Below are 24,827 nucleotides of genomic sequence, written 5' to 3'. Positions count from 1 at the left end.
TCTGCTCCTAGTCTCCTCACTGCATGGAGATAAGATGAGCTGCGGGAAGCAGCAAAAGCCTAGGCCGCGTGTCAGCACACCTCATATGTAGTCTTCAGGAATAAATCTTGCAATAACCTCTGGAGAATAACGCTGCTGCTTGATTTTTATCATCTACTGTAGTCTTAAATAGATTTTATTTTATTATGCATTGCTCTAGTGTTGTTTGCATCATATGGTTTGGAGTCTGAGATGTGACAGGATATCGATACACAAGCAAAAACCAAAATCTGGACTACGGAGTACTCGGGGGCTGGGGCACCCCTCGCTGATACAGAGTTCTGGGAGACATTGTTGTCCCACACAATGTGGGGGGGGGGGGCAGGGAGAGAAGGCTTATCTGCTTTCACTGAGCATTTCAAAGAACAGGAAGAGGAAAGGCTGAACACTTACTCCATCATAGAACCTGATGGATGTCATGTGGGTCTTCGAAATGGTAATGCTTTCATAGTGGGGATGGCAAAACAGAATGCCCTCGGAGAAGAAAGAGAGTTTCCCTGCAACAGACAGGAAAAGGAGACATGAGATTCTAAATACAATATAGTTGAAAGCAGACAAATAATTGGCTGGAGCTGAATATTCCACACAGCCTCCCTAGCAGAAGTGCGCCTAGGCAATTTTGGAGCCCAGAACTAAAGGCCTTTGGACTCCACTCCCATTGCAAGTGGAGAACCATCCCCCTACAGACAGACACAGTGACATGTGCAGTATTTTAAACACATGGGTTCTTGAAGGCACAAACTGCAACGGAACTTGCGAGAATGTAATAATACAAAACAAGCATATTTATGCAAATATGCATTAGCAGAAACATTACAACAGGCAACTTAACATACTCCCAACCCACATATTCCACCGCCCCCCCCCCCCCCCGGTCTGTCTCTAAAGTACTCCACACAGGTCACAATCACACTCAGCCGCTGGAACAGTGCGTTCGGGCAAGCAACGACTGCACCGCGCAAGACAGACTGAAGAGGATTTGGGGGGCCCCCGGGGGTGTGGAGGGCCTGGACCTGGGCCCTGAAGTCCAGGGGTAAGAGTGCCTCTGCTCCCTAGCATTTCCCAGGATATCCAGAGGGGCTGTTTGGATGAACTCGTCCCCCGTGTGATTAAGGAAAGGCACCGGAGAGTGTAGGTGTTGGCAAGGAAGGACACAAGTGCTCTCCTCTCCTTACCACGTGAGCTGGGGCTAGTGGGCAAAGTATCATCCAAACCAACCCCACAACTTTGCCTCTGACCAACAGAGGAGTAATTACACTTAAAGGCTGCTAAGTGCAAAGTAAGAGGTACTCGGAGGAAGTTGCCTATTAGAACCAACGGCTCTGGAGCAAAAGCATTCAGGCATGCTTAGCTGTTTAAAAGAAGTGCTGCCAGTGGGACAGAAATGCCTTCTTACAAGGCAAGGCAACCCATGTGCACTGTTGGTTATCTGAAATGTGTCACCTTCTCATTTGAGGGCATCTCATTCAGATCCTGGGATGAATATTTTAGCACAGAGGGCCTGACAGAGCAAGTCAGGCGAGACACCAGAGGGGCAAATTCAGCCCCACATGGCACTGCAGGCAGACACACACACGGGAGAGATTCAAGTCAAAGAGGCTTGTGGAGTTTTCACGGTTCACATGGGAAGGATTTGCCTCCCACTGGCAGTACCAGAGAGCAGTTTAGGCCTCAAGGAAAGAAGCTGCTAAACGCAATGCCAAGGGGATTCATCTGAAAGGATGTCCATTGTCTAGTAGATGCTCGAGACACAAAGCAACCATTAATGCAGCAGAGAAAGATGAGGGCTATAAGAAGCACGGCACAGAAATGTGTCGACCAGGATCTGAAGAACTATGATCAATTTTTGACCTTCATTTGGGAACAGCAGACCATGACGAGCCCCTCACTTCCCCCAAGCTATAAAGAGCCGCATCTGAAGCTCTCCATTTTCAAAAGACATTTGTGGTGCAGCATCAATTGTGAGTGGGGAGATAAAAGCTGCTGTTGAACGTGTGTGTAGGCCCCAACTATCTTTAGGTTCCTGAAGCCAGTCACAGAGTTCTTTGGATCCTGGTCACGATTGGGCAGGATTATATTGTGCCAAGGAGCGTGTTTTGAACATCTACAAATTTGATGAAAAGGCAGAGCTTCTTTGTGTTTGCAGGACAAAAGGAACAGGAACCAAAGTGTAGGACAAAAATTTTAAAAATCAAGAAACGTAAGCACATGGCATTGCAGGCGTATGTGCACACACAGATCCGAGAGTGCGTGTGCGCGAGAGAGACACCGAGTGTTGCATATCCATGTTGCTCTACTACTGGACAAATTACTCACCTTCCTCTGGACGACACAGAGAATTGCTAGAAGCTATGTAGGCCCCATCACCTCCAGTCAGGAAGGTGCCCAGGAAAGATTCTTCCTCCTAAACAAGGAGAAAAACTGACAATTGCAGCACTACCCATCCTTCTGAATTGCAAATAGCATCATGTAGCCTTTAATGAAGTGAACACAGGAAGCTGCCTTCTACTGAGTCAGATCATTGGTCTATCTAGCTCAGGATTGTCTATGCAGACTGGCAACAGCTTCCCCAAGGTTACAGGCAGGAGCCTCTTGGAGATACCAGGGAGGGAACTTGGAACCTTCTGCATGCAAGCATGCAGATGCTCTTCCCACTCACCCCATCCCCTACTTCGGCCCTCCTGCAGATGTTGGCCCACAGTCCCCATAATCCCTGGCTATTGACCACTGTGGCTGGGAATTATGGGGGTTGTCGTTCAAAAACAGCTGGGGGGCCTAAGTTGAGCAGGTCTGCCCTAAGGGATTCTTCTTATAGTACTCACATGTAGTCTCCCCAGTCAAATGTAAACCAGGGCAGATCCTGCTTAGCTGAAGGGACAATTCATGCTTGCTACCACTTCTCCTCCCATGCACTATGACAACCTCAATTAAACCAGTAGAATCACATTACAAACCTTCAGGATTTGTTGCGCCTTCTCAGACAGCTTCACTTCGTTATCTTCAACCTATAACCAAAACCAACCATTGATTTAAATTTAGCTCATCTGCCTTAGCAATGAAAGTCCTGTATACAACCCTGGGAGTGAACTGATGCTGCATTCATTCAACTGTTTGGACGGAGAGGAGTCTCTCCCTTCACGAGTGTATTGCAGTGACCATCAGTGTGTCTGGACTGATCTGGAGAGCAAGAAATGGTTTTTAGCCACTTTATTACTTGACAGTTCCCCGCCAGTGTTGTGCCCAAGCAACTGAACTGTGGACCCTTCTAACTTCTGGAACCCCTCAATTCCCCCAATCTTAGCTTGGGGCCTGAGGATCTGCTTCCACATGAACCTGGTCATGCGCTATGATCATTACTGGAGGACCTTCTCCAAATGCCCCCACCTTCAGTGGGGAGGCGAGATGGAAATAATATTTGGGTCACGGCACCCTTCCTGGGAAACCTCTTCCCCAGAGAAGCACACCTGGCATCTACTCCAACACCTTTTCAGTGCCCAGGGAAGACCTTTCTAAATTTTACAAGGCTTTTAAATCTGTGACCAAGCTTGTTCTCACTTATTTTCTTAAAATCACTGTTCCTTATTTTTATTTATTTGATTTCTGTACTGCCCTTCCAAAAATGGCTCAGGGCAGTTCACACAGAGAAATAATAAATAAATAAGATAAGATGGATCCCTGTCCTCAAAGGGCTCACAATCTAAAAAGAAACATCAGATAGACACCAGCCACAGTCACTGGAGGAGTGCTGAGCTGGGGGTGGATAGGGCCAGTTACTCTCCCCCTGCTCAATAAAGAGAATCACCACGTTAAAAGGCGTCTCTTTGCCCAGTTAGCAGGGGTTGCTTGCTTTAGTATTGCTTGCTGCTTTTATTGATTGTTCCTAGCATTTTATGTACACCATCTTGGGCACTGAATGTTGGGAAGACACAGTATAAGTGCCTAAAAAACATGAACCCATAACTTTATAGGTGTGCTTCTACTATAAGTAAACCCAACAATTGTAAACCACCTTGAGACCTGGATACAGGCAGTATAAAACAAGTACAAAACAAGCTACTTGCCCCCCAAGTCTCAGAGCAGCAAATCTGGGGTGCTAATCCTGACCTAACTTTGCAATTATCTGTTAAGAACTAAGAACAGTAGGTATATGAAGGACCTTTAATACTCAAAATATTTTTATTTTATTGCATTATATTTAGATCCCCATGTATAAAATGCAAACAGTGGCCTACGCAGAAGTGGTTATGAGCAATCGTCAGCCCCCTTGGAAGTACTATAGGAAATAACTGATCAAGTACAAGTTTTGCAGGGCTGCCTTCCGGGAGCATCAAGATGACTGGGGTATTTCCCTAGGACCGGATTCCCAACCTGGGGTTGCCAGATGTTGTTCAGCTCCCATCATCTCCAGCCACACTGGCTGAGGATGATGGGAACTGTTGTTCCCCAGCAACATCTGGGGAACCCAAGGTTGGAAACCCCTGTCGTACAAAGTCCGAACAACATGCGCGCCCTACACCAAAGAGCCAAAGCAGATGTTACATGAGAGTCACAGGATCGGAACCATCCGTGATCTTCTTCCCGCTCTCAAAAAGCTATCACATGCAGAAGACTATTTGGATCAGGGCAAAGGTGGGGGTTGGGGGAGGGGAGTTAAAACCATCTGCACCCCTGCAGGTCTCTCTACTTACAGTTACAGTCCCTTACAACCCAGAGACTAGAGCTGGTCTTAGTCTCAGAAGAAAACTACTAAGTTTAATATGTCCCCCTAAGGGGACATGCCTGAGTGTTTTGCAATTCTTAAACTATTGGGAAGCTTGTCATTACAGGAAGCTGTTAATTGTAAGCAATTGCATTTTTTATTTTCATATTACCTTTAAAAAAAAACAAAAAAACACCTGCTCCTGTCAATAGCTCTGGAACTTCAGATACTGACAAACATCCTGGGGGACGGCTGCAGTTTGGAACAGGGTTCACCCTGGAATAAAGGGATCTATCCCTGCCCACTCCCACCCCACAGTCCTGCTCCAAGATCAGACCCCCCATGCCTCCACCAGCATGGCTGCTTTTTAAGAAGGAACAGAGATGGGGAGGGTTGTCTTTTTTACATCTAGTTTGGTCAGTGTGTATTTTTCAACAACACACAGGATGTTTGTGAGCTAATATAAAATGCAATTGCTTACAATTAACAGCTTCCTGTAATGACAAGCTTCAAGCTTCCCAACAAGCTTCCCAATAGTTTAAGAATTGCAAAACACTCAGGCAGGCAAATAGGCAACATACTGTTTTGTTCTATCTTGCCCACCAACCACGCAATACTCGACACTTCAGACACGGTCCTCTCTTTGGACTTTCCCATTCAACCACATTCTCACATGCTTGGGCTGAACAGAGGCAGAGCAAGGTAGCAGTGCTGCTCTCTCCATTCTCACTGGACTGGCTTCCCCCAGCACAGCTTCAGAGCAAGGACCCCTGTATGGAATTCCCCACTTCCTCTCGGCTCAGTGGCACTTAAAGCAGCCTCAACAGATTCCTGCTCCCTGCCCCTTCTCGAGCCTGGCAGTCTTACAAGTTCTGAAACCAGCAGTCTGCGTTTCTGTTTCCAAGGGAAAAGGGGTTCTAAAGTGTTCTGTTCAAAAGGGATCGCACTCTACTTACCAGCCAAGAAACTGATCTCGGGATAGCCGCAGTGAGAACGACGTAGCTGGTTTCTGTGCTGATGCTGCCATCTGCAGTAAAGCAAAATCAGTCAGACACGGCAGCAGAGTTCATGGGCTCACCTGTTTCTGTTTCAAAGCAGCACTATTTCTCTGGACCAGTTACAGGGTAGCCTATCAATGAGGTGTGTGAGTGTGAATGTATTTAGCAAGCAAACAAGGAATATTCATATACCACTTTTCAACAAAAAAGTTCCCAAAGCGATTTACACAGAGAAAACAGGAAAAATAATAAGATGGCTCCCTGACCCCAAAGGACTAACAGTCTACAAAGAAACATAAGACAGCCACCAGCAACAGCCACTGGAGGGATGCTGTGCTGGGGGTGGATAGGGCCAGTTGCTCTCCCCCTGCTAAATAAAGAGAATTACCACTTTAAAAAGATGCCTCTTTGCTCAGGTAACAGGGGACATTGCTCAGTTAACGTATGTATGTATGTATTTAATCTCAGCCCTCATGTGTAGTGGCCTCCAGCAGAAAGGGTTGGGGTTTCCTTCCCCACCCTCAGAGGCCACCTTCTGTAGGACAATAGAGAGGTTATGTGTGTGGGGGGGAGGAATTTTATATGCTAGGTCTCTACTCAAGAAGCTAACTCACGAGACATGGAAAAAAGTGGAGGCTGCTGGTATCATCTACCTCCAAATGCACAAATATAAGTCATTTAGGACATAGGAAGCTGCCAGTCAGACCTTTGGTCCATCTAGCTCAGTACTGTCTACACAGACTGGCAGCAGCTTCTCCAAGTTTGCAGGTAGGAGTCCCTCTCGGCCCTATCTTGGAGATGCCAGGGAGGAAACCTGGAACCTCCTGCTCTTCCCAGAGTGGCTCCATCCCCTAAGGGGAATATCATACAGTGCTCACACATTGGTCTCCCATTCAAATGCAACCAGGGTGGACCCTGCTTAGCTAAAAGGAACAAGTCATGCTTACTACCACAAGACCAGCTCTCCTCTCCATAGGACATGCAGTCAAAAAAAGAGTTCTCGCATTGAATAAATGTGGTGTAGCTGGCACAGTGGAGGAATGACTTGACTAGCAAGCTAGAGGTTGCCGGTTCGAATCCCCGCTGGTATGTTTCCCATACTATGGGAAACACCTATATTGGGCAGCAGCGATATAAGAAGATGATGAAAGGCATCATCTCATACTGCGCGGGAGGAGACAATGGTAAACCCCTCCTGTATTCTACCAAAGAACCACAGGGCTCTGTGGGCACCAGGAGTCAACACCGACTCGATAGCACACTTTACCTTTAGAAGCGTGAACAGATCTGCTTTTATGATTCATAGGGCTTTTAGAATTCCAGGAAGTAGGGAAAGGGACAGAGGGAGGAGAGAAGCTGGCCTTGCCTTCTTCTATGGATCCATCAGCATATGGGTCCCAACCTTGGGTCCCCAGATGCTGTTGGACTACAACTCTCATCATCCCCAGCCACAGTGGGCCCCGTGTTAGCACAAAGGCAAGTGCCAGCAGCCTGCAGGGAGCAATTTCCCTTGCAGAATTCATTTCTTCATACAAAGAACACAGCCAGGAGCTGGTTGCTCATGGATTTTGGCCCCAGGAAAATTCACCAATTGACGAGGCACATTCTGGAGTGGTTCCTACATCTGGGCAAGCAAAAAACTTGCCAAGGCTGTGATCCTAGATCCATTTGGCTCATACAATTCAATACCATTTCAACACACCTTTTTCTTTTACGAGAATCTGTGATGCCAGGAATGACTCTGAGAAGACTACTGAGCCTAGGCAGCCCCTTCCACCAAGTAAATCTGGAATGTCATAGACTGTCATGGAGACCTGCAGCAAAGGGTGGAGCAGAGAGGGGAAGAGGAATGAACAAGCAAGTGTGGGTCACATCCCCATTTTTACCCCCAGGATTTCTTAAGAAAAGAAGACATAGCTCACCAAATGTCAGTGGCAGAAGCAACTCCGCTTCAGACAGAGAGGGAACACAGGCCGCTGCCTTCTAGCAAGTCTGACTATTGGTCCATCTAACTCAGTATTGTCCGCATTGACGAGCTGCCGCTCTCCAGGGTTTCAAGCAGGAGTCTCTCCCAGCCCTACTTGGAAATGCTGCCAGGGACTGACTCTGGGACCTTCTGCATGCCAAGTGGTAGATGCTTTCCCCACTGAGCTACAGCCCCATCCCCTAAGGGGAATGTCTTGCAGCGCTCAAATGTAGTCATCTATCTAAACGCAAACCAAGGGGGACCCAGCTTAGTAAAGGGGACAATTCACACTCTCTTCTAAGGATGTGCAAACCGGTTCAGCGTCAAATGGGTTCAACATTGAACCGGTTCAGTTCAAAGGTTCAGGGTCGAGCCGAACCGCCCCCAGTTTGATTCAACCCTGGACCAACACCCCCGGCCATTCGAGGTGAATGAGTGGGTTGTGAGTCATTTTTAGTACTTATCCCCTCTGGGGGGCTTCTCCGAGGATGGGGTGTGTGTGTCTGTGGAGGTTCCCCCTCCCTCTGCCTTCCTTATGTCAAAAATTGCCTGGTTCAGGTGTTCTTCGGCCCGTTCCAGTCCTTTCCCCCCTTGCGGTGGCCATTTTGGAGGCTGCCGCACATGTGCAATGGGCCCCTGCATGGCCAGGCCATGATGCTTTTGTGCACACCCCTACGCTCTACCACAAGACCCGCTCTCCTCCCTTAATAATATGAAAAAGGAGATAATATCAGATATGCTTGATGAGATAAGGACTAATGCATATGTTACAAGTGCCATGGGAACATTACCATGACTCCCTCTGTGCGGAGAGTGATCCCTGTCCTGCCTGCAATGCTCAGAATGATTACCAATACCGTAACAGGAGTTCCACACACTGCCAGGTACAACATGGAAAGCATAAGCACTGCCTGAATGGTCCAGAACAAAAAGGGCCATCTACTCCAGTGCTTGGTTTCCAAAAGAAGCCAGTAGATGCCTCTCAGACACTGACCAGCAGGGCATGAAGAGTATGCTCCTCCCCAGCTTGTCCCAAACATCTGTTATGCACAGGTACACTGCCTCTGATTAGGTCAGCTCCATTTAGCTATCCTGGCTAATAGCTGTTAGACCAGCCAAGTGAAATGGTTCTGCCTGGAATCTCTCCTTGGTCCAAGGGGAGTCTTCTTCCCTCCTTCAATTCCAGAGAACCTCCCAAGACTGCAAATGCAGCCCAGAGTATTCTCTTGTTTAAACAAGAACACATGCTTGCTAACAAAAGTATATCAATCCACAGCAAGCCTTTCTACTTACAGTTTTCACTAAGTAGAGGCTATCCTCATTACCCAGTGGAATAATTCTGAAGGGGAGAAAAAGAGAATATTCAAGAATTATGAGACATTGTGCTTCCTCTCTCTGCACCTTGCTTAATTTTCTAAACCTCTATTGCGTTCCTTCAAGGGCTTTCAACTTTCCTCACAGTGAAAGTACTCCAGCTCCCAAATCCTTCTTGGCTTCTCTGTTTCACACCATTTCCAGCACTGCGTTTCCTTTTTGCAGTTGGGCGTCTAGAACCGTACGTGCAACCATTTTTAGCCTACTTTCTGCATGGAAAGTACCCTTATGAGACCTGCCTTGCTGTCAGAGGCATATCTAGGGAAAATAGCGCCTAGGGCAAGCACTGAAATTGCGCCCCCGTCCAAACATCTGACACCCATCTTTCAAATAACTTTACCATAATATCAGCTCAAAAATACAAGTCAGGCTCGTTAATCTTTTAACCTTTCAAAAAATATTTAGCAGTGGACATAGCCAGACCAAAAAATGCTGGGAAACTACAAATTTCAGTATGCTGGGGCTGATTAAATACCTAAATACTCTGTGGAGGTATACTTGGAAAACTAAACAGAAGTGCCTGTCTAATTCTCTACTATGCATTGTAGCATCACTATTACATAAGTTTTAAAAATAAATGGAGACTTTGACTTTTCCCAGATACTCTGAAAATAATTAAAGGATATGCAGAGTCAACTGTGTCACTGCTTGGAATATATTCTAGTATTTCAGAAAGACAGTTAAAATGAGAGAAAGAGAGCAAGAAACCCCCATTGGGCCTTAATACTAAAGATTTCACACCGATTCAAAGACAAACTCACCATTAATAGCCATATTATTAAGACATCATATTTAACTCACTTATAAGAAGCAAAGTAAGAGCAAATGAATACGATCTTAGCTCATAAGCTTCAGCTCAGTATTCACAGGCCCTGATTCTCTGTACATTGTGCCAATCTGAATATGTGTACAGTGTCTTATATTATATTTTTATAATTATTATTTTTACCCGTAGCCCCTTTGGGGGGCTTCCTAAAGGCTGGGGTGGTTTTTTTTACAAAGATTCCCCCTCACCCCGCTGGCCTCTAGGGCCTCGCAGGGACCATTTGAGCATGTGTGGTGGCCATTTTTTTTTTTTTTTTAAATTTAAATGGCCGCTGAAAACAAAATGGCCACCGCGCATGCTCAAATGGCCTCTGCAAGGCCTGGCATGGCCTAGGGCCTCACAGAGGCCATTTGAGCAAGTGCGGTGACCATTTTGGTTTTGGTGGCTATTTTAAATTTTTAAATAAATTTTAAAAAATTGCGCCCCCCTTCAAGTGGCGCCCAGGGCACGTGCCCTGCCTGCCCCACCCTAGATATTCCCCTGCTTGCTGTCTGTGCCCCCCTACCCCCAACTCTGTAATGCCTGCACTGATTTGCACCATATTTAGAACAGATGTTGTGCCACATATGGACACCTGAATGGTGTGGTTTGTGCTGACACCATGCTAGAGATGTGCACGAATCAAAAATTGCAATTAATGTTGTGGTTGCATCAAAACCAGATGCTTTGATTCAACCACGAATCTGACCCCCTTGAAACCAGGTCGATTTGATTCAGAATTGCTTTTCCTAATCAAATTCTAATCAATTCGACCTGTGCTTTGGGGAGGATAGCCTCACGACGTACTTTTAAAACGCAACAGTGCTGGGGTGCCTCAAAATTAATTACCTTTACTCATTTTAGAGCCTGCAGCGGTGAAGAAGAAACAACAGGCTACCCCATTAAATGGCTTCCCTGTGCCTGTGCCGAGGGCATTTAAAGGAGGCTTCGCCCGGCACTAAGTTTTAGTGATTGCTAGAGGCTGGCCATGGGGTGGGATGGCGGTCCGATAACCACCTCCCTGCTACTGCCAATTCTGTAGTAGTGAGTGGCAGGCCAGACCAGTGGCAGGGAGGGATGGTGGGTGCAGTCGCCAACTGCCCACCGATATCTCCACTCCTGCCAGAGGAGCCGTTAAAAGTACTAAAGGCACATCTTCTACACAGGAGCAGCCGGCAGCTGCAGGGAGAGAGATGGTGGCAGGTTGGGTCACCGCTGCAGGCTCTGCAATGAATAAAGGTAATTAATTTCTGGGTGCCCTGGCACCATTTTGTTCTTAAAGTACATCATGAGGCTATCCTCCCCCGCCCACCCCATACATTGAAGGTCGAATCGATTTCGAATCAACCTTGAAACAAACCATCCCTTTTGGGGGTGATTAATTTCAAGGGAGAAAAACTCAAATCAGCCAGATGTGAGTTGAATCGATTCGCTGCTAAATCAATTCGCACATCTCTACATCATGCCCACTGATTCAAGATGGCAGCCATATGGAAAGCAGGGGAATTAGTTCTTACCAGAACTGTTTGTTATCCCTTTTGTAAGTTGTAATCATATACTGCACTAATCAATCTGCCCTGTTGAAGCTTATGAGACTAAGATGGTTAAGGAATAAGACAAGCCATTTCATCTTGTAGCCACAGCTACCATGGCACAAGAACATCATTCATTCTACACCAATTTCACTTATTTAAAGTGGAGGCAAACAGACTAAAGATGAAATCTATTTGTTTGAAACAGTCTCAGTTACAAAACCCCCCTCAGCTCTCAGAAAGAGAAGGATGAAGACACTGACCTTCCATGGTTGTTCACAGCTTGAATCTGAAAATCTGTTCTGGTGCTGTAGTGAAGGAGGGAAGAATGAGACGCAGAATACTGAGTGACAAATATGGCTGATACTCAAATGAATGATAGTGTTTCAGAGGCCAGTTTAGAAAATCATACTGCATGTTACGCAGAAACATGTAATGATGTACCTACAGGTGCTTTTGCGACAGAAAAGCAGCTTCAGGAGGCTGCAATTCTGAATGTAAATAGATTAGCCTGAAGAATTGCAAAATTACCAAAAATCTCTCTGAATGTGATATAGATATACAGGTGGCCCTCGTTATTTGTGGGGGTTCTGTTCTCACCAATTTCTGTGAACAACACCACTGCGAATATTAGTCTATGAGGATTGGTATTTTAGGTTCCTTGAGCTTGAAAAAACACTTAAAAAGGCAGGAAGTGGGCAGCAAGAAGCGTAAAAAAGCATAGTACCGTTCTCCAGGAATGCCCGCCCAAATAGTCTTTTTTTCTGTTTAAAGTGTTTTGTTTTGCAATAAAGATCTAAAAAATGGCCTCTGTGCTTCAAAATGGCAACCAGAAATTACATCAGAAGTCATTTATGACCATTCAGGATACTGTGGATAGGCAAAAATCACCTAGATTTCCTGCTGCAGATAAAATAACTGGGTCTCCAAGACCCATGCACAGATACATGAAACCGTGATCTGCAAAACCACTGATAACTAGCCAAGTGTGAACAGGTTCAATTCGGAACCTGTTCAACATCAAACCTGTTCAGTTCGATGGCTCGATATTGGACTGAAACTAACCCCCCCACTTTCAATATCGAACCAAAAACCCTGGCCCGTTCCGGGGGCTCTAGGTTAAAATTTTTATAAATGAATGAATGAATGAATGAATAAATACATAAAATATTGTGTGTGTGTATGTGAGAAAAACATCTCATTGATGCCACTCCAAGGGGCTTCTTCAAGGCCGCCGGGGGTGTGTGTGTGTCTCTGGAGGTTCCCCCGCCCCCCGACGGCCTCCATTAATGACATGCCCCATTGGGCATGCATGGTGGCCTCCAAAACGGCCACCACCATGGAAGGCAGGCCTGGAATGGGCCGAGGACTGCTCGAATCTGGAGATTTGGCCATTAACAGAGGGGAACCCCCCACCCCCTGGACTCAGATAAGCCCCCTGGAGTGGAGGCGGTGAGTTGTTTTTCTTAAAAAAAAAAATCACAAACCCCCCGAACCTGGGTGGGTGGGATTCGTGTTGCATGAAACCAAACATGCCCAGTCTCAAACTAAACTGGGCAATCCAGTTTTGTACACACCCCTACTAATAACGAGGATCTCCTGTATAGCTAACTGAATGAAGCCCTACAGTTTATCAGAAGCAGTTCTGAAGTTTTCAGAGCTTGGAGTTACAGTGAATAATTATATATTCAGACAAGACATCTCTGCATTTTGCAGACATGAGAGTTATCCCAAATATTTAAAAAACCTCAGCTCTATAAACAAAGCACATGAGGCAGTGAAGAAATAGACTCTGAAGACACCTACATACCGCAGTGGTGTTTTGAAATATGTAAGTTCAAAGGCATCAAGCATATTGAAGAACATTTGCTCAGCTACTTCTTTTGCCTACCAAGACAAGGGGGGGAGGGGGGGAAGAGGGGGGAAGAAGAGGGAACAAGATCTATATCAGAATCTCTCTAGTTAAGGGAACTGCTAGATGTGCAAGAAGATGAGCAATTCTTGTGGTCCTGAGCCCCCCGTTCATGTGTCCCACTTATGGAGGACTGCTTATTTCTCAGATACCTGTAATAATTTAAATGACCTTTTCCCCATATCATGAAATCGAGAAGGCAGATCTGGCCATGGTCACATGTCTTAAGTCACATTGCAACTGGATTACCACAGTGCGCATTATGTGGGGCAGCCCTTGGAGAATATTCGGAAACTTCAGTTGGTACAGAATGCAGATGCCAGAGTTCTCTCTGGAACTGCTCACTCTGAGCACATTACACCTATTTTGAAAGAGCTGAACTGGCTGCCAATTTGTTTCCAGATCCAATTCAAGGTGCTGGTTACTACCTTTAAAGTCCTTAACAGTTTGGGCCCCAGATAGCTGAAGGACTGTGTGTTCCCAAGAGTTTCTGCCCTCCCAACAAGGTCATCGGAGGGGGCTTTGCTCCACATGTCGACACTGAGAGAGCCTAAATTGTCATGTACACGAAACAGGGCCTTCTCTGTGGTTGCCCCTGGCTCTAGAATGCTCTCCCAGTGCATGTCCACTCCTTGACACCTGTGGCTGTTTGAAAAAACCAACTAAGAATCTTTTCATTTGTTCAGGCTTTTACCCTGTAGGGGCTGCAAGGTTTCTTATCTCCTTTGCTATTCTGTCTCTGTATGATGGTTGCTTTTTGGTGTTCTATGGTTTTTATTAGTTTTTAGGTGCTTTATGGATTTTTATTTGTATTTTAATTTTTTCATACTGCTTGGGATGTCTTATGACAGGCAGTATAGAAACTGAATAAATAAAAAATGTTTTCTCACTCTGAAAAAAATGTAACAAGCCCACTAAATGAAGCTGAATTATCTTTTCATAGTTGTTTATGCAGGAGTGCAAGTGGGGCCCCTGATCATAACTCCTGAAGATAACTTGATCCTGGAAAAGCCACCCCAGCCAAGAGGGAAACCAATGACTAGAGTAGCAGAGATGGCGAGGCAAACACAAAATCAGAGAAAGGAGACCTTTCGGAACAACCGTAGAGAAGACTGCTCTGTTTAACCAGAGCCCCTGAAGAAGAGTCACTGACTCTAAACATGTTCGACTAAATATTTCCAGTGCACCTCAGGGGTTTCCTCTCTTGTTGTTTCTGCACTGAGGCCCTCCACACCTTTCCTTCCAGAAATGCCCTAACCGTCTCTCAACATGGACAGACTAAGACAAATCACCCTAAGGGCGAAGTCTGGTGAAGGAGATTAGCAAGTGGCAAGGAATGAGGGACCCAGAGCTCTGTGCTCCAGAACTTCTCTTTCCTGTATACTTATCAAATAAGCCTGCACCCTAGGTTAAAACAAAACAAAACTGTCCTTCACTGTCTAGTAGAGGCGATTGACCTGACATGCATGCAAACAAAGAGCTGTTATACTGAGGAATGAGTACCTTGGTGGTACTGGACGTTTTGGAATAGGCATCTATACCAGCCAGAACAGCCTCTACAACAGCAGCATAGATTTGGGACAACAGCTTCCTGGGAAATAAAGCAAAACAAATACAATACTTGTCATAATAATTGCATTTTAACCAAGAAACAGACTTTTAACCCAACACAATCCAGGATTTCTTAATAGGTTGGAGTAGACAAAAAGAAAAGCTTCACAAAGGTTAAAAAACATAATACACCAGTGGTTGGATCTGGAATCTGTGCATTATTAGAAAAGGGATGTGGAAGCTGAACACTGAACTTGAGACTTGAGGTGTTACCTGGGTAAGCTAGAAGCATTCAGACTTGAGAAGTGGACCTAGCCCACTGGATTGAAAAGTGAAATACACAAATGAAATATTTCACTGTTGTGCCATCAAATAGAAAAACAATGAGCAAAATAAATGATTGCCTATTTTAATTGTATCAACCTGATGGGCACAAGGTGGTTTGGAGTAGAAAAATGCAACACACGTCAACTCACACTTGGTCTGCTTTCTTTTCCATCTCGTTGTCATTGCCTGTCATAAGTACAAAGGACTTCCATTATTTTTGTATTCCATCATATATGTCACGTACACATCTTGGCAGTATATTGCTCAAGTATGGCTAATGCACTTTGCAGAGAAAGGTCGACGCGTCTTAAGATCCAGACAGGCTTACAGAGTGGATGGCATGCAGATCTGGCAGCAGGCGGGACCCACAAGTGGCGGCTTTCTTTACCACACAGTGTGGGAAGTGGTGACAAGAGTGAGGTCACAGGGATAGGCAACAAGTCCAGCTGTGGCCAAGTACAGCTCTCCACAGCCCCAGCCAGAATAAACGGCCTGCTCCGGCACAACACATTTGCTTTTACTTCGCTCTTTCAGAGTCACGAGTGTCACAGGAAAGAGAAAGACCAAGGAAAGCAACCGAGGGCTATTAGCCAGCTTCTAGGGGCACTCACCACCAACGCCCTCCCCTGGGTCCTCTGCCATGTGCAAAGCGCTTGGAGAGAGGCAGAAATTGCTCACGTTTGCTGGTTACTATTGCTATTTTGTACTAATAGGAGAGTCTTGCTGTTTCTGACCTTCTCCAAACCACAGTGCAAAAGAGAGCATGGGAGAGGGAGTGCACACTGCTGGGTGTCATTGTGAGCAGCCCCTGAGCCACCAGCAGATTTGTGAATGCCTGGTGGCTGTGACCATCCACTTCTTGGGCACCCTCTGAAACAGGGCTCTGTTGTACCAACACAAAGGTTTCTGAACACCATAGCTAGCGATTAAATTTAGACACTTGGACTCAACAGAAATCCAAAACAAAACCAATTGTGCTTAAGGAGGACATTGCAGGCTTTGAGGACATACGACTTGGTGTATCTACCCCTTCCTCTTGATCATTTCTCCTGTTCTGTGTTTCTATTTGGATAGGTGTGTTTTCTTGTACACGCAGCTAGGCAACAGGTTCACGCAAAGAACTCACCAAGGTAAGGAGTGTGGGTGGCTCCGAAGAAGTAAGTTCTTGAACAAGCCAGAGGTCCTTTAGGAGAGACACACTGCACCACCTGATCACCAGAAGACACAAAAGGAACAAATGGAAGGCAGTAAGGAAGAGCAGAACAACGCACTTGTCCGGCCTGGACCCTAAGAAGCACTATTAGAAACTGCCTGTCTGACTCTGCCCCCGTTTGCTATCTGCCCCCCAAAACTGGCTGCTGAGCTGTGGGGAGGCCTTGCAGGCCTGGGGCCCAGGGGGTGACTTGGCAGTTTCCTGGATTCCAGCTGCTCAGGGCTACTTAGGGCGCTGCCAGTGGCGGCAGAACCACCACAGAAGGGGCGGCACCAAAGGGGGTTGCCCCTTTGGGGGATGGCAAGGGCAAGGGCCAGGCCTCCTGGCCCAAGTACTCGCATGTGGGTGAGCATTTGACTGTTTGGCTTCCATTTTTAATAAAGTCCTGGGTGAGATTTCTTTAGTGTCTGGGTTTGTCTGGAGATGGGGAAATGGGGTGTATTCTTGGATTATGGGGTGGCTATTCCGGTGCTGGTGGGAACAGAAAAAGTTCCCACCAGTGGGCCGTTACAGGGGAAGGGAAATTAGAAATCTAATAGCTGTTTCCCCTTCCGGCTGTCCTGACTGCTCTTTGCCCTTAGGGAGCAGTGCCAACTACACACAGGGCCTCACTTTGTTCTTCTGTAATGCCAGGTTGGTTCAGAACAAGTCAGAAATAATCCATGATATGATTCTGGATGAAGGGGCCAACCTGGTATGTATTACAGAGACTTGGTTAGGGGAGGCTGGTGGCCCAGTCTGGTTCTGGCTTCTCCCTCCAGGGTTCTCTTGTTGAGGAGCAGGTGAGGGGATGTGGTGGTGGGGAGGTGGAGTGGCTGTCTATAAGAAAAATATCTCCCTTACAAGGATCCGTCAAGGTGTCAGACCATATTGAATGTGTGTACTTAAGTTTGGGGGCCAGGGATAGACTGGGACTTCTGTTGGTGTGCCGAACACTCTGCTGCCCAACAGAATCCCTAACTGAGCTCATGGACTTGGTCTTGGATTTGGCATTCGAGTCTCCCAGGCTTGTAGTGGTGGGGGAATTCAATGTTCACATTGTCTGGGGCAGCTCAGGAGTTCATAGCAGCCATGACAACTATGGGCTTATCCCAAGTGGTCTTGGGACCGACGCACATTGCTGGTCACACGCTTGATCTGGTCTTTCATTCTGATCAGGGTGGTGTTCTGTGGGTGGGGAACTCTGATTTCCTCATTGTCATGGACGGACCACCATCTGGTTAGGGTTGGACTCACGACCACGTCCCACCATCACAGGGGTGAGGGGCCTATTAGGGTGGTCCGCCCAAGAAGGTTATTGGATCCAATAGGAGTCCAAGGAGCCTTGGAGAAATTTAGTGTTGGCTCTGCCAGTGATCCTGATAATGCCCTGGTGGATAACTGGAACAGCAAGCTCACCAGGGCAGTAGACATGATCCCTCCTAAGCATCCTCTCCGATATGCTTCAAAATGGGCCCCTTGGTATATGGAAGAACTATGGGGGCTGAAGCAACAAGGTAGACAACTAGAGCGCAAATGGAGAAAGACTTGGCTCTAACCCGACAGATTACAACATAGAGTGCATTTGAAGATCTATGCTTAGGCAATGCGTGCAGCAAAGCAGCAATTCTTTTTCTGCCCGTATTGCATCTGCAAGCTCACATTCAGCGGAGTTATCCAGGGTTGTGAGAGGGCTATTATGTGCCCCTCCTCCGCTGAATCAGTGTTTGTAACCATCAGTTACCCGCTGCGACATTTTCAATGAGTTTTTTATGGACAACTTCTCTTGCATTTGAGTCAAGTTAGACTCTTCAATTACTGCAGTGTCTGATGCGGAGGTGTCCAGTGACTCCTCTTGTGTAGTACATATGGTGGTAACCTCCAGGCTTGACTACTGCAATGCGCTCTATGTGGGGCTGTTTTTGTATGTAGTCCGGAATCTGCAGTTGGTGCAGAATGCGGCAGCCAGGTTGGTCTCTGGGTCATCTTGGAGAGACAATATTACCCTTATATTTAGAGATCTACCCTGGCTGCCAATAAGTTTCCGGGCAAAATACAAGGTGCTAGTTATAACCTATAAAGCCCTAAACAGCTTAGGCCCCAGTTATTTAAGAGAATGTCTTTTTTGCTATGATTCCCACCACCTGTTAAGATCATCTCGAGACATTTGTCTACAGTTGCCACCAGCTTGTCTGGTGGCTACTCAGGGACGGGCCTTTTCTGTTGCTGCCCTGAGGCTTTGGAATGAGCTCCGTGTTGAAATAAGAGCTTCTTCATCTTGGAAAACTTTTTTAAAAGAGTTTTTAAATTTTGTTTTGATTGTGTTTTTATTGTGAACCGCCCAGAGATGTAAGTTTTGGGCAGTATTGAAATTTGTTCACACTGGCTACAGCCCTTGACCCAGGAGGGTTCTCACCTTCGGATCCTTGGATGTTGTTGAACTACAGCTCCCATCATTCCCAGTCACAACCACCAAAGGGATTATGGGACTTGCAGTCTAACGCCGTCTGGGGACCCAAGGCTGGGAACCCATCATAGACCATCAGAGCTTCAGCACCAAAGACATCAGGGAGGAAAGCACACCTTTGCAGCGTTCATGGAGCATTGCCCCTCAACTTCTTTGTGCATGGTTCTTAGGGCTCGAGAGCTGACAACATGCAGCATTCCAAGGTTACTTTAGGGATGGCTTATTAAAATCCCCCCAAGCTACACTTACCATGTGCTTGGCAGTGCTCCCACCGAGGCCCGTATTGCGAACCAGATGCCCCTCAGACGGAAAATTGAAATTGCCGGAGTTCAGATTCTCCTTTGAGGAATGGGTGCCGAAAAGCACAAATGGCTGCCTGCTGGGACTGATAATAAAATGGAGTTACCTACTACTACAACTAGTTATATACCACTTTTCAACAAAAGTCAAAGCATTTTACATAGATAAATACATAAAGTTGCTTTCCTGTCCCCAAGGGGCTTGCAATCTAAAAAGAAACACAGAATAGGAACCAGCAACCACCACTGATGCTGTGCTGGAGTTGGATAGGGACAGTTGCTCTCCTCCTGCTTAATACAATCAAATGAAGAGATAAAGACTTGGGAACACACAGGTGCTTTTGCAACCAAGTGTCATCAGCTGCTTGTTAAAGAAATTATAACTGGGATTTTAAGAATAGTCTCCACTCTTTTAAAAATAAAGAGAGAACTGAAGGCAATAGCAATTCAATTCCCTCTGGGGAAAAATACGGTGCCGCTCATAGGACTAGTCAGGAAGTACAAATGCTATGGTTTTGTAGGAGTGCAGGAAAAGCTCAGATTGTGTTGCAGGTGCAGGATTCCATATATAAAAGCAGAGAGGAGAGAGAGAGAGAGAGAGAGAGAGAGAGAGAGAGAGAGAGAGAGAGAGAGAGAGAGAACCAACATGTATGTTCCCAGCCCTGATGGGCACAAAGATGTGCTTGAAAATGCATAAGCAACACCTGATTTCAGAAGCCAAACAAGTTTCTGAATCAGAATGCCCAATGGTCAGCAGTGAGGCTTCTATGTCCTGTGCCCTTCCATGGCTATAAAACTAGGCAAACTAAGAAAATCCACATACAGTTGCTCAATTTGCAAGATTTATATAGGTGCAGAATTCAGTTTTCCTTGGTGCAGAATACCTTTAATGCAAAGTGCGCGTTAACTATCAGGTATTATCTATAGAGATCTGTAGATACTACCAGAATGATACCCGGAAACACTGCTGGCTGGAAAGGCAATGATTCTTAGGGATGCATCCCACCACCATCTCCCGACTCAGATCTGGACTCTAGGCCAAGGTAAGGATGTGCACAGAATCAGCGGTTCTGCTGGTTCGAAGACAGTGGGGGGGTCTCCCTTTAAGAGCAGGGGGGAGGGTGCACTTACCCCTCCTGCCGCTTTCCCCCTGCCAGTGTCAGTTTTTTTACAAGCCCATCAGGGTGGCAGCGTACCTCCCTGCCGCCCCGTTGCCCTCGTCTTCCGGATTTGACCGGAAGTCGCTGACGCACCTGCATGCACCAGCACGGGCGCATACGCACATCATGCACGCCTATGCTGGTCTTCATAGGCGTTAGGCAGGCACTTCCGGTATGCTGCCGGAAGTACCAGGTATGCTGCCACCCTGATGGGCTTCTTAAAAAAACCTACGCCGGCGGGAGGAAAGCGGCGTGAGGGGTAAGTGCACCCTCCCCCCACTCTTAAAGTGGCACCTCTGCCACCTTCGAACCGCCCCACTGTGGTTCCGTGCACATCCCTAGACCAAGGCTGCACCACTTTGGCCCTCCAGCTGTGGTTGGACTACAACTCTCATCATCCATGGCCAATAATGAGGAGTGATGGGAGCTGTAGTCCAACCACAGCGTGAGGCCCTGCTCCCGAATGACCAAGTCCATGGCTGCTGCTCTTTTGGCCGTTGCCAGGACAAAGCAGCTGAAGGCTTAGAGGAACCAAGACATATTCATCACAACTACAGTCATAATCATCTTTTTAGCTATTGCTTTTTACGCTTTGAATTGTCCCTTCTGACATGCTACTTTTATACTAGGTATTACACTGTAATGTGCTCAGGAATAGGTAAGAAAAGCATTACCTATTGTCTGTTATATGGCTTGAAATCATTCCATGACTGAAATAACTCCGGAATGGCTAGGGAGCGAAAGAAACTCAGTATTAAAAAAGAAATATGGATGTTGCGAAGTAACACGTACAGCTGCCTTGTAGCAAGCCAGCCTAGCCAATCAGCAATCTGACTGCCAATGGCCCCATATCGGCTGCCCTCCCTCCAGGGCTCCAGGCAGTTCCTTCCCCAGCCCCACCAGGAGATGCCAAGCACGGAACCTGAGCATTTCTGCATGCCACGTAGGAGCTTTGCCACTGAACCACGGCCCCTCCCCATGTTCATGTGCACAATGGACATTTCCAAGGGGCTGCACCTAGCCACAGGTTCTGCATGGATGGATCCAGTTTTTCCAAGAACAACAACTTCTACCATCAAGTGGGCGATGCTCTTGAAACTAGGTCGTTTCAAAGAATCAGATGTGCAGCAGGATCCACGTCGGTGTGTGATAGGGGAATCCGGAACAAAAAAACAAAGCTGTTTCCCTTTCATGTAGTGATAAGCATACCTCCCCCGCTTGAGACTCTGACAGCTCCAGGATGAAAGGAATTTCAGTGTCAAAATTGGCAAAGAAGTTGGTCCACTGATGCTCAAAAGTCATCAAATCCTGGGGAAAGAAAGACATCTACCGTCAACCCTGATGCATTTCTTCAAAAGGGTCTTTCTTTGCATTCGTGACCCAATCAATACAACACAAAATGCCAGGCAAGTCTTCTCACTGTAAATGTCAAATCCTGCTTCAGCAAGGCAGAAGGGTCTGAGCTACCCAACTAAACCTTGAGCAATGCTGTAAAGAAGTACTGGATATTTTAAAGGCTCAAGCTACCCGAGAAAAAGTCTTCCTAATGAGATTTTAAAATGTGTGTGTGCACTTAGATTCTCCCCCCACCGCCTTACCCTTTCCAAGGGCTTCGGGTGAGGTACAATAAACCCATCTGTCACATGCGCATTCTAACAAACCTTTAAGAACATAAGAACAGCTCTGCAGGATCAGGTCCAATGCCTATTTAATGAGGCATCCTGTTCCACACAGTGGCCATGTTTCACGCAGAAACATTAACTGGATACACACACACTCTGGACCAAGGCCATCTTTCTACACAACCAGAAAATAACCACGACTATGTTCTTACACGACTCCCATTTGTTTCAAAAGGGCTTGAAAGAAGAACTTCCCGGTGGTGGATTGTGCTCTCTAGTCTAAGCATGAGACTTCCAGAAACCCCAAACCGAGTGTGTTTGTGTGCATGCACACCAACAGTCAATATCCTGTCCCCAGACCATGGGTAGGAATAGCCCCGATGTTCTTCCCCTCCTCCTGCCTTTTACACAGCTACTAGCTGTGCCCTCTGCTCAGAAGGAATGTAGCTCACAGCCCAAACCTACTAAGGAGAAACGCAAGATCTGCAAAACGACTGTTGGGACTAGTGACAGTCCTGCTTGTGTCAATATCTACACTGTAACCCCCTCAGGGCAGGGAACTTCCCTCATATTCTTTCCAAATGGCCATCTCCATAATAAATGTATGATGATGTACATGACCGAGGCCATCGTGGCTGGGTACAGAGCTGGTTAAGAGTTTGGATATAAAGAAGTCCATGCAAAACAGGATGCGCTCTGGAGAAAGGAGACTTGTCTCTTGGTCAAAACATACACCTCTCTCTTTACTTTCGCTTCCTGCCTTATGTTCTGCTTAGTGCTGGAGAAAGATCCAAGAAATGACTAGATTTTTAAAACAACTGCCATGGCAATGTCCTTGCCCCAGCAGGGCTTAGTTTTTTCACTAGGAATGTGCACGGAATGGGGGGGGGGAGGGGGGCGGCTCAAAGGTGGGGGGGGGCATACCTTTGGGGAGGATGGCCTTACCCCTCCCACTGCGTTTCCCCCACCCACGCTCCATTTCAAAAGTGTCCATCGAGTCGGTAGCGTACTGCCCTGCCACCCTGACAGACACTTTTAAAATGGAGTGTGGGGGGGTAGAGACGTGGCAGGAGGAGTAGGAGCACCCTCCCTTTGTGCCCAAAGGGCACCCTTCATTTGAAACGTTTGTTGAAAAGCGGTATATAAATATTTTGTTGTTGTTGTTGGTATGCCCCTCACCGCCTTCGAACCGGCCAAACAGTCGTTCGTTCGAACCGGTTCCGAGGCCTTCAAAAGGGCCTCCGAACAGGTTCTTGCACATCCCTACTTTTCACACCTAGCCTCCCTGGGCTTCCCAACCTGAGGTCCCCAGATGCTGATTACAACTCCCATCATCCCTTGTCACAATGGCCTTTGATCATGGGAGCTGTAGTCTAGGAACATCTAGGAAGCCCTGGTCTAATACCTCCTGCACTCCATCCTAAGACTTACGTAGGAAGCTGCCTATTCAGATCATCAGTCCATTTAGCTCTGTGCTGTCTACACTGACTGGCAGAGGCTCTCCAGGGTATCAGTGGAAGGTCCTTCCCAGCCCCAACAGGAGATGCTGCCAGAAACTGAACATGGGACCTTCTGCATGTAACACAGATGCTCTTTCCACGAAGCTGCAATCCCTCCCCTATTACAAGACTGCAGATTTCTGGGCACGATGGTTTAATCTCCACTTTGCTTCCCCACCCCACCCCATTTTTTGCTTTGCTTAATATCCAGCCTGAAGATGATTTCGGGAGAAACTAAAAGTTTGCTCACTACCTCTGTGACATTCTAGTTAGTCCTAAAATAAGCTATGGCCCTATAGTGGCTTTTGGGTTTTTTCTCCCTAATCGGTCAGCACAGCTACACATGATTGACCCCTCCAACCCCACCCCAAATATGTGCCTGCAACCTTAGCAACTCCATGGAAATCATGGAGAGAGGCAACGAGTCCTGGAAGGTTGTGCTAGCAATCAAGGCTCTTAACACAGCTCTGTGGGAATGTGGCTTGTTTAAAAAAACTGGGAAGGAGGCAAATGTTTGAAAATTCAGTCAGTGGGCACCAGGGGGCAGCCTTGATCTGTTTTCCAACCAGGCACTGTCTTATCATACAGGTACAAACCACCTACTAAGATCTGTATCCTTTTAAAAATTGAATGTGATGTTTTCGTTTACATTTTGTATTTTACTGCATCTTGCCCAGTTCCCGCACCCCACCCCCGAGCCCAACCTTTCAGCACTGGCTGGGGGGGAGATGGGAAAAGAAAGGAGAGATGGAAAGAGAAAGAGGAAGGAGGAGAGCAGAAGGGGAGGGAGGGAAGGAAGAGGAGAAGAGATACAGTTGTACTAGTAGGTGTGGGTAGATCAGAGGGGTTTTTATTCTAAGAACAGCTCGAGGAAGTTGTTCCAGATTTCTGACCTTTTATCCAATTTATTTAGTTTTATGAGGGCCCATTTTTCATGTGCCGCTAACTCAAGTATCTTAACAAACGTATAGAAATGAAAGAGGGTTTCTAGGGGCTTCTTGATTTACACAAGCATAAGAACATAAGAACCACCCTGCTGGATCAGGCCCAAAGCCCATCTAGTCCAGCATCCTGTTTCACACAGTGGCCCACCAGATGCCTCTGGGAAGTCCACAGGCAAGAGGTATGTGCAGGCCCTCTCTTCTGCTGTTGCTCCCCTGCAACTGGGATTGAGAGGCGTGGTGTAGTGGTTAGAGTGCTGAACTAGGACCGGGAAGACCCAAGTTCAAGTGCACATTCAGCCATGATACTAGCTGGGTGACTCTGGGCCAGTCACTTCTCTCTCAGCCTGAAGTACTTCACAGGGTTGTTGTGAGGAGAAACTTACATATGCAGTACACCGCTCTGGGCTCCTTCTGGAGGAAGAGCGGGATATAAAATGTAAA

General features: G+C 46.7%; 1 protein-coding gene across 2 annotated transcripts in view; it reads right to left on the bottom strand.

Annotated features, from left to right (window-relative positions):
* The window catches only part of DNAAF9 (dynein axonemal assembly factor 9), a 110,590-nt gene that overhangs the window by 44,260 nt on the left and 41,503 nt on the right, over nt 1–24,827 (bottom strand). For both annotated transcript variants that reach the window (XM_053253607.1, XM_053253609.1), the window contains 14 exons: nt 21,531–21,629; nt 20,996–21,051; nt 19,112–19,247; nt 16,330–16,411; nt 15,353–15,389; nt 14,829–14,916; nt 13,224–13,300; nt 11,677–11,721; nt 8,996–9,041; nt 7,439–7,550; nt 5,695–5,765; nt 2,994–3,044; nt 2,356–2,443; nt 433–536 (listed from right to left, as the gene is read on the bottom strand). In XM_053253607.1, coding sequence (XP_053109582.1) covers nt 433–536; nt 2,356–2,443; nt 2,994–3,044; nt 5,695–5,765; nt 7,439–7,550; nt 8,996–9,041; nt 11,677–11,721; nt 13,224–13,300; nt 14,829–14,916; nt 15,353–15,389; nt 16,330–16,411; nt 19,112–19,247; nt 20,996–21,051; nt 21,531–21,629 — 1,092 coding nt within the window. The remainder of the gene's footprint in view (nt 1–432; nt 537–2,355; nt 2,444–2,993; nt 3,045–5,694; nt 5,766–7,438; nt 7,551–8,995; nt 9,042–11,676; nt 11,722–13,223; nt 13,301–14,828; nt 14,917–15,352; nt 15,390–16,329; nt 16,412–19,111; nt 19,248–20,995; nt 21,052–21,530; nt 21,630–24,827) is intronic.

Source organism: Hemicordylus capensis, chromosome 5 (genome assembly GCF_027244095.1).
Source record: "Hemicordylus capensis ecotype Gifberg chromosome 5, rHemCap1.1.pri, whole genome shotgun sequence".
NCBI classification, from domain to species: domain Eukaryota; kingdom Metazoa; phylum Chordata; class Lepidosauria; order Squamata; family Cordylidae; genus Hemicordylus; species Hemicordylus capensis.
The sequence above is the reverse complement of the archived record's forward strand: the minus strand, read 5'-3'. Positions and strand labels throughout refer to the sequence as shown.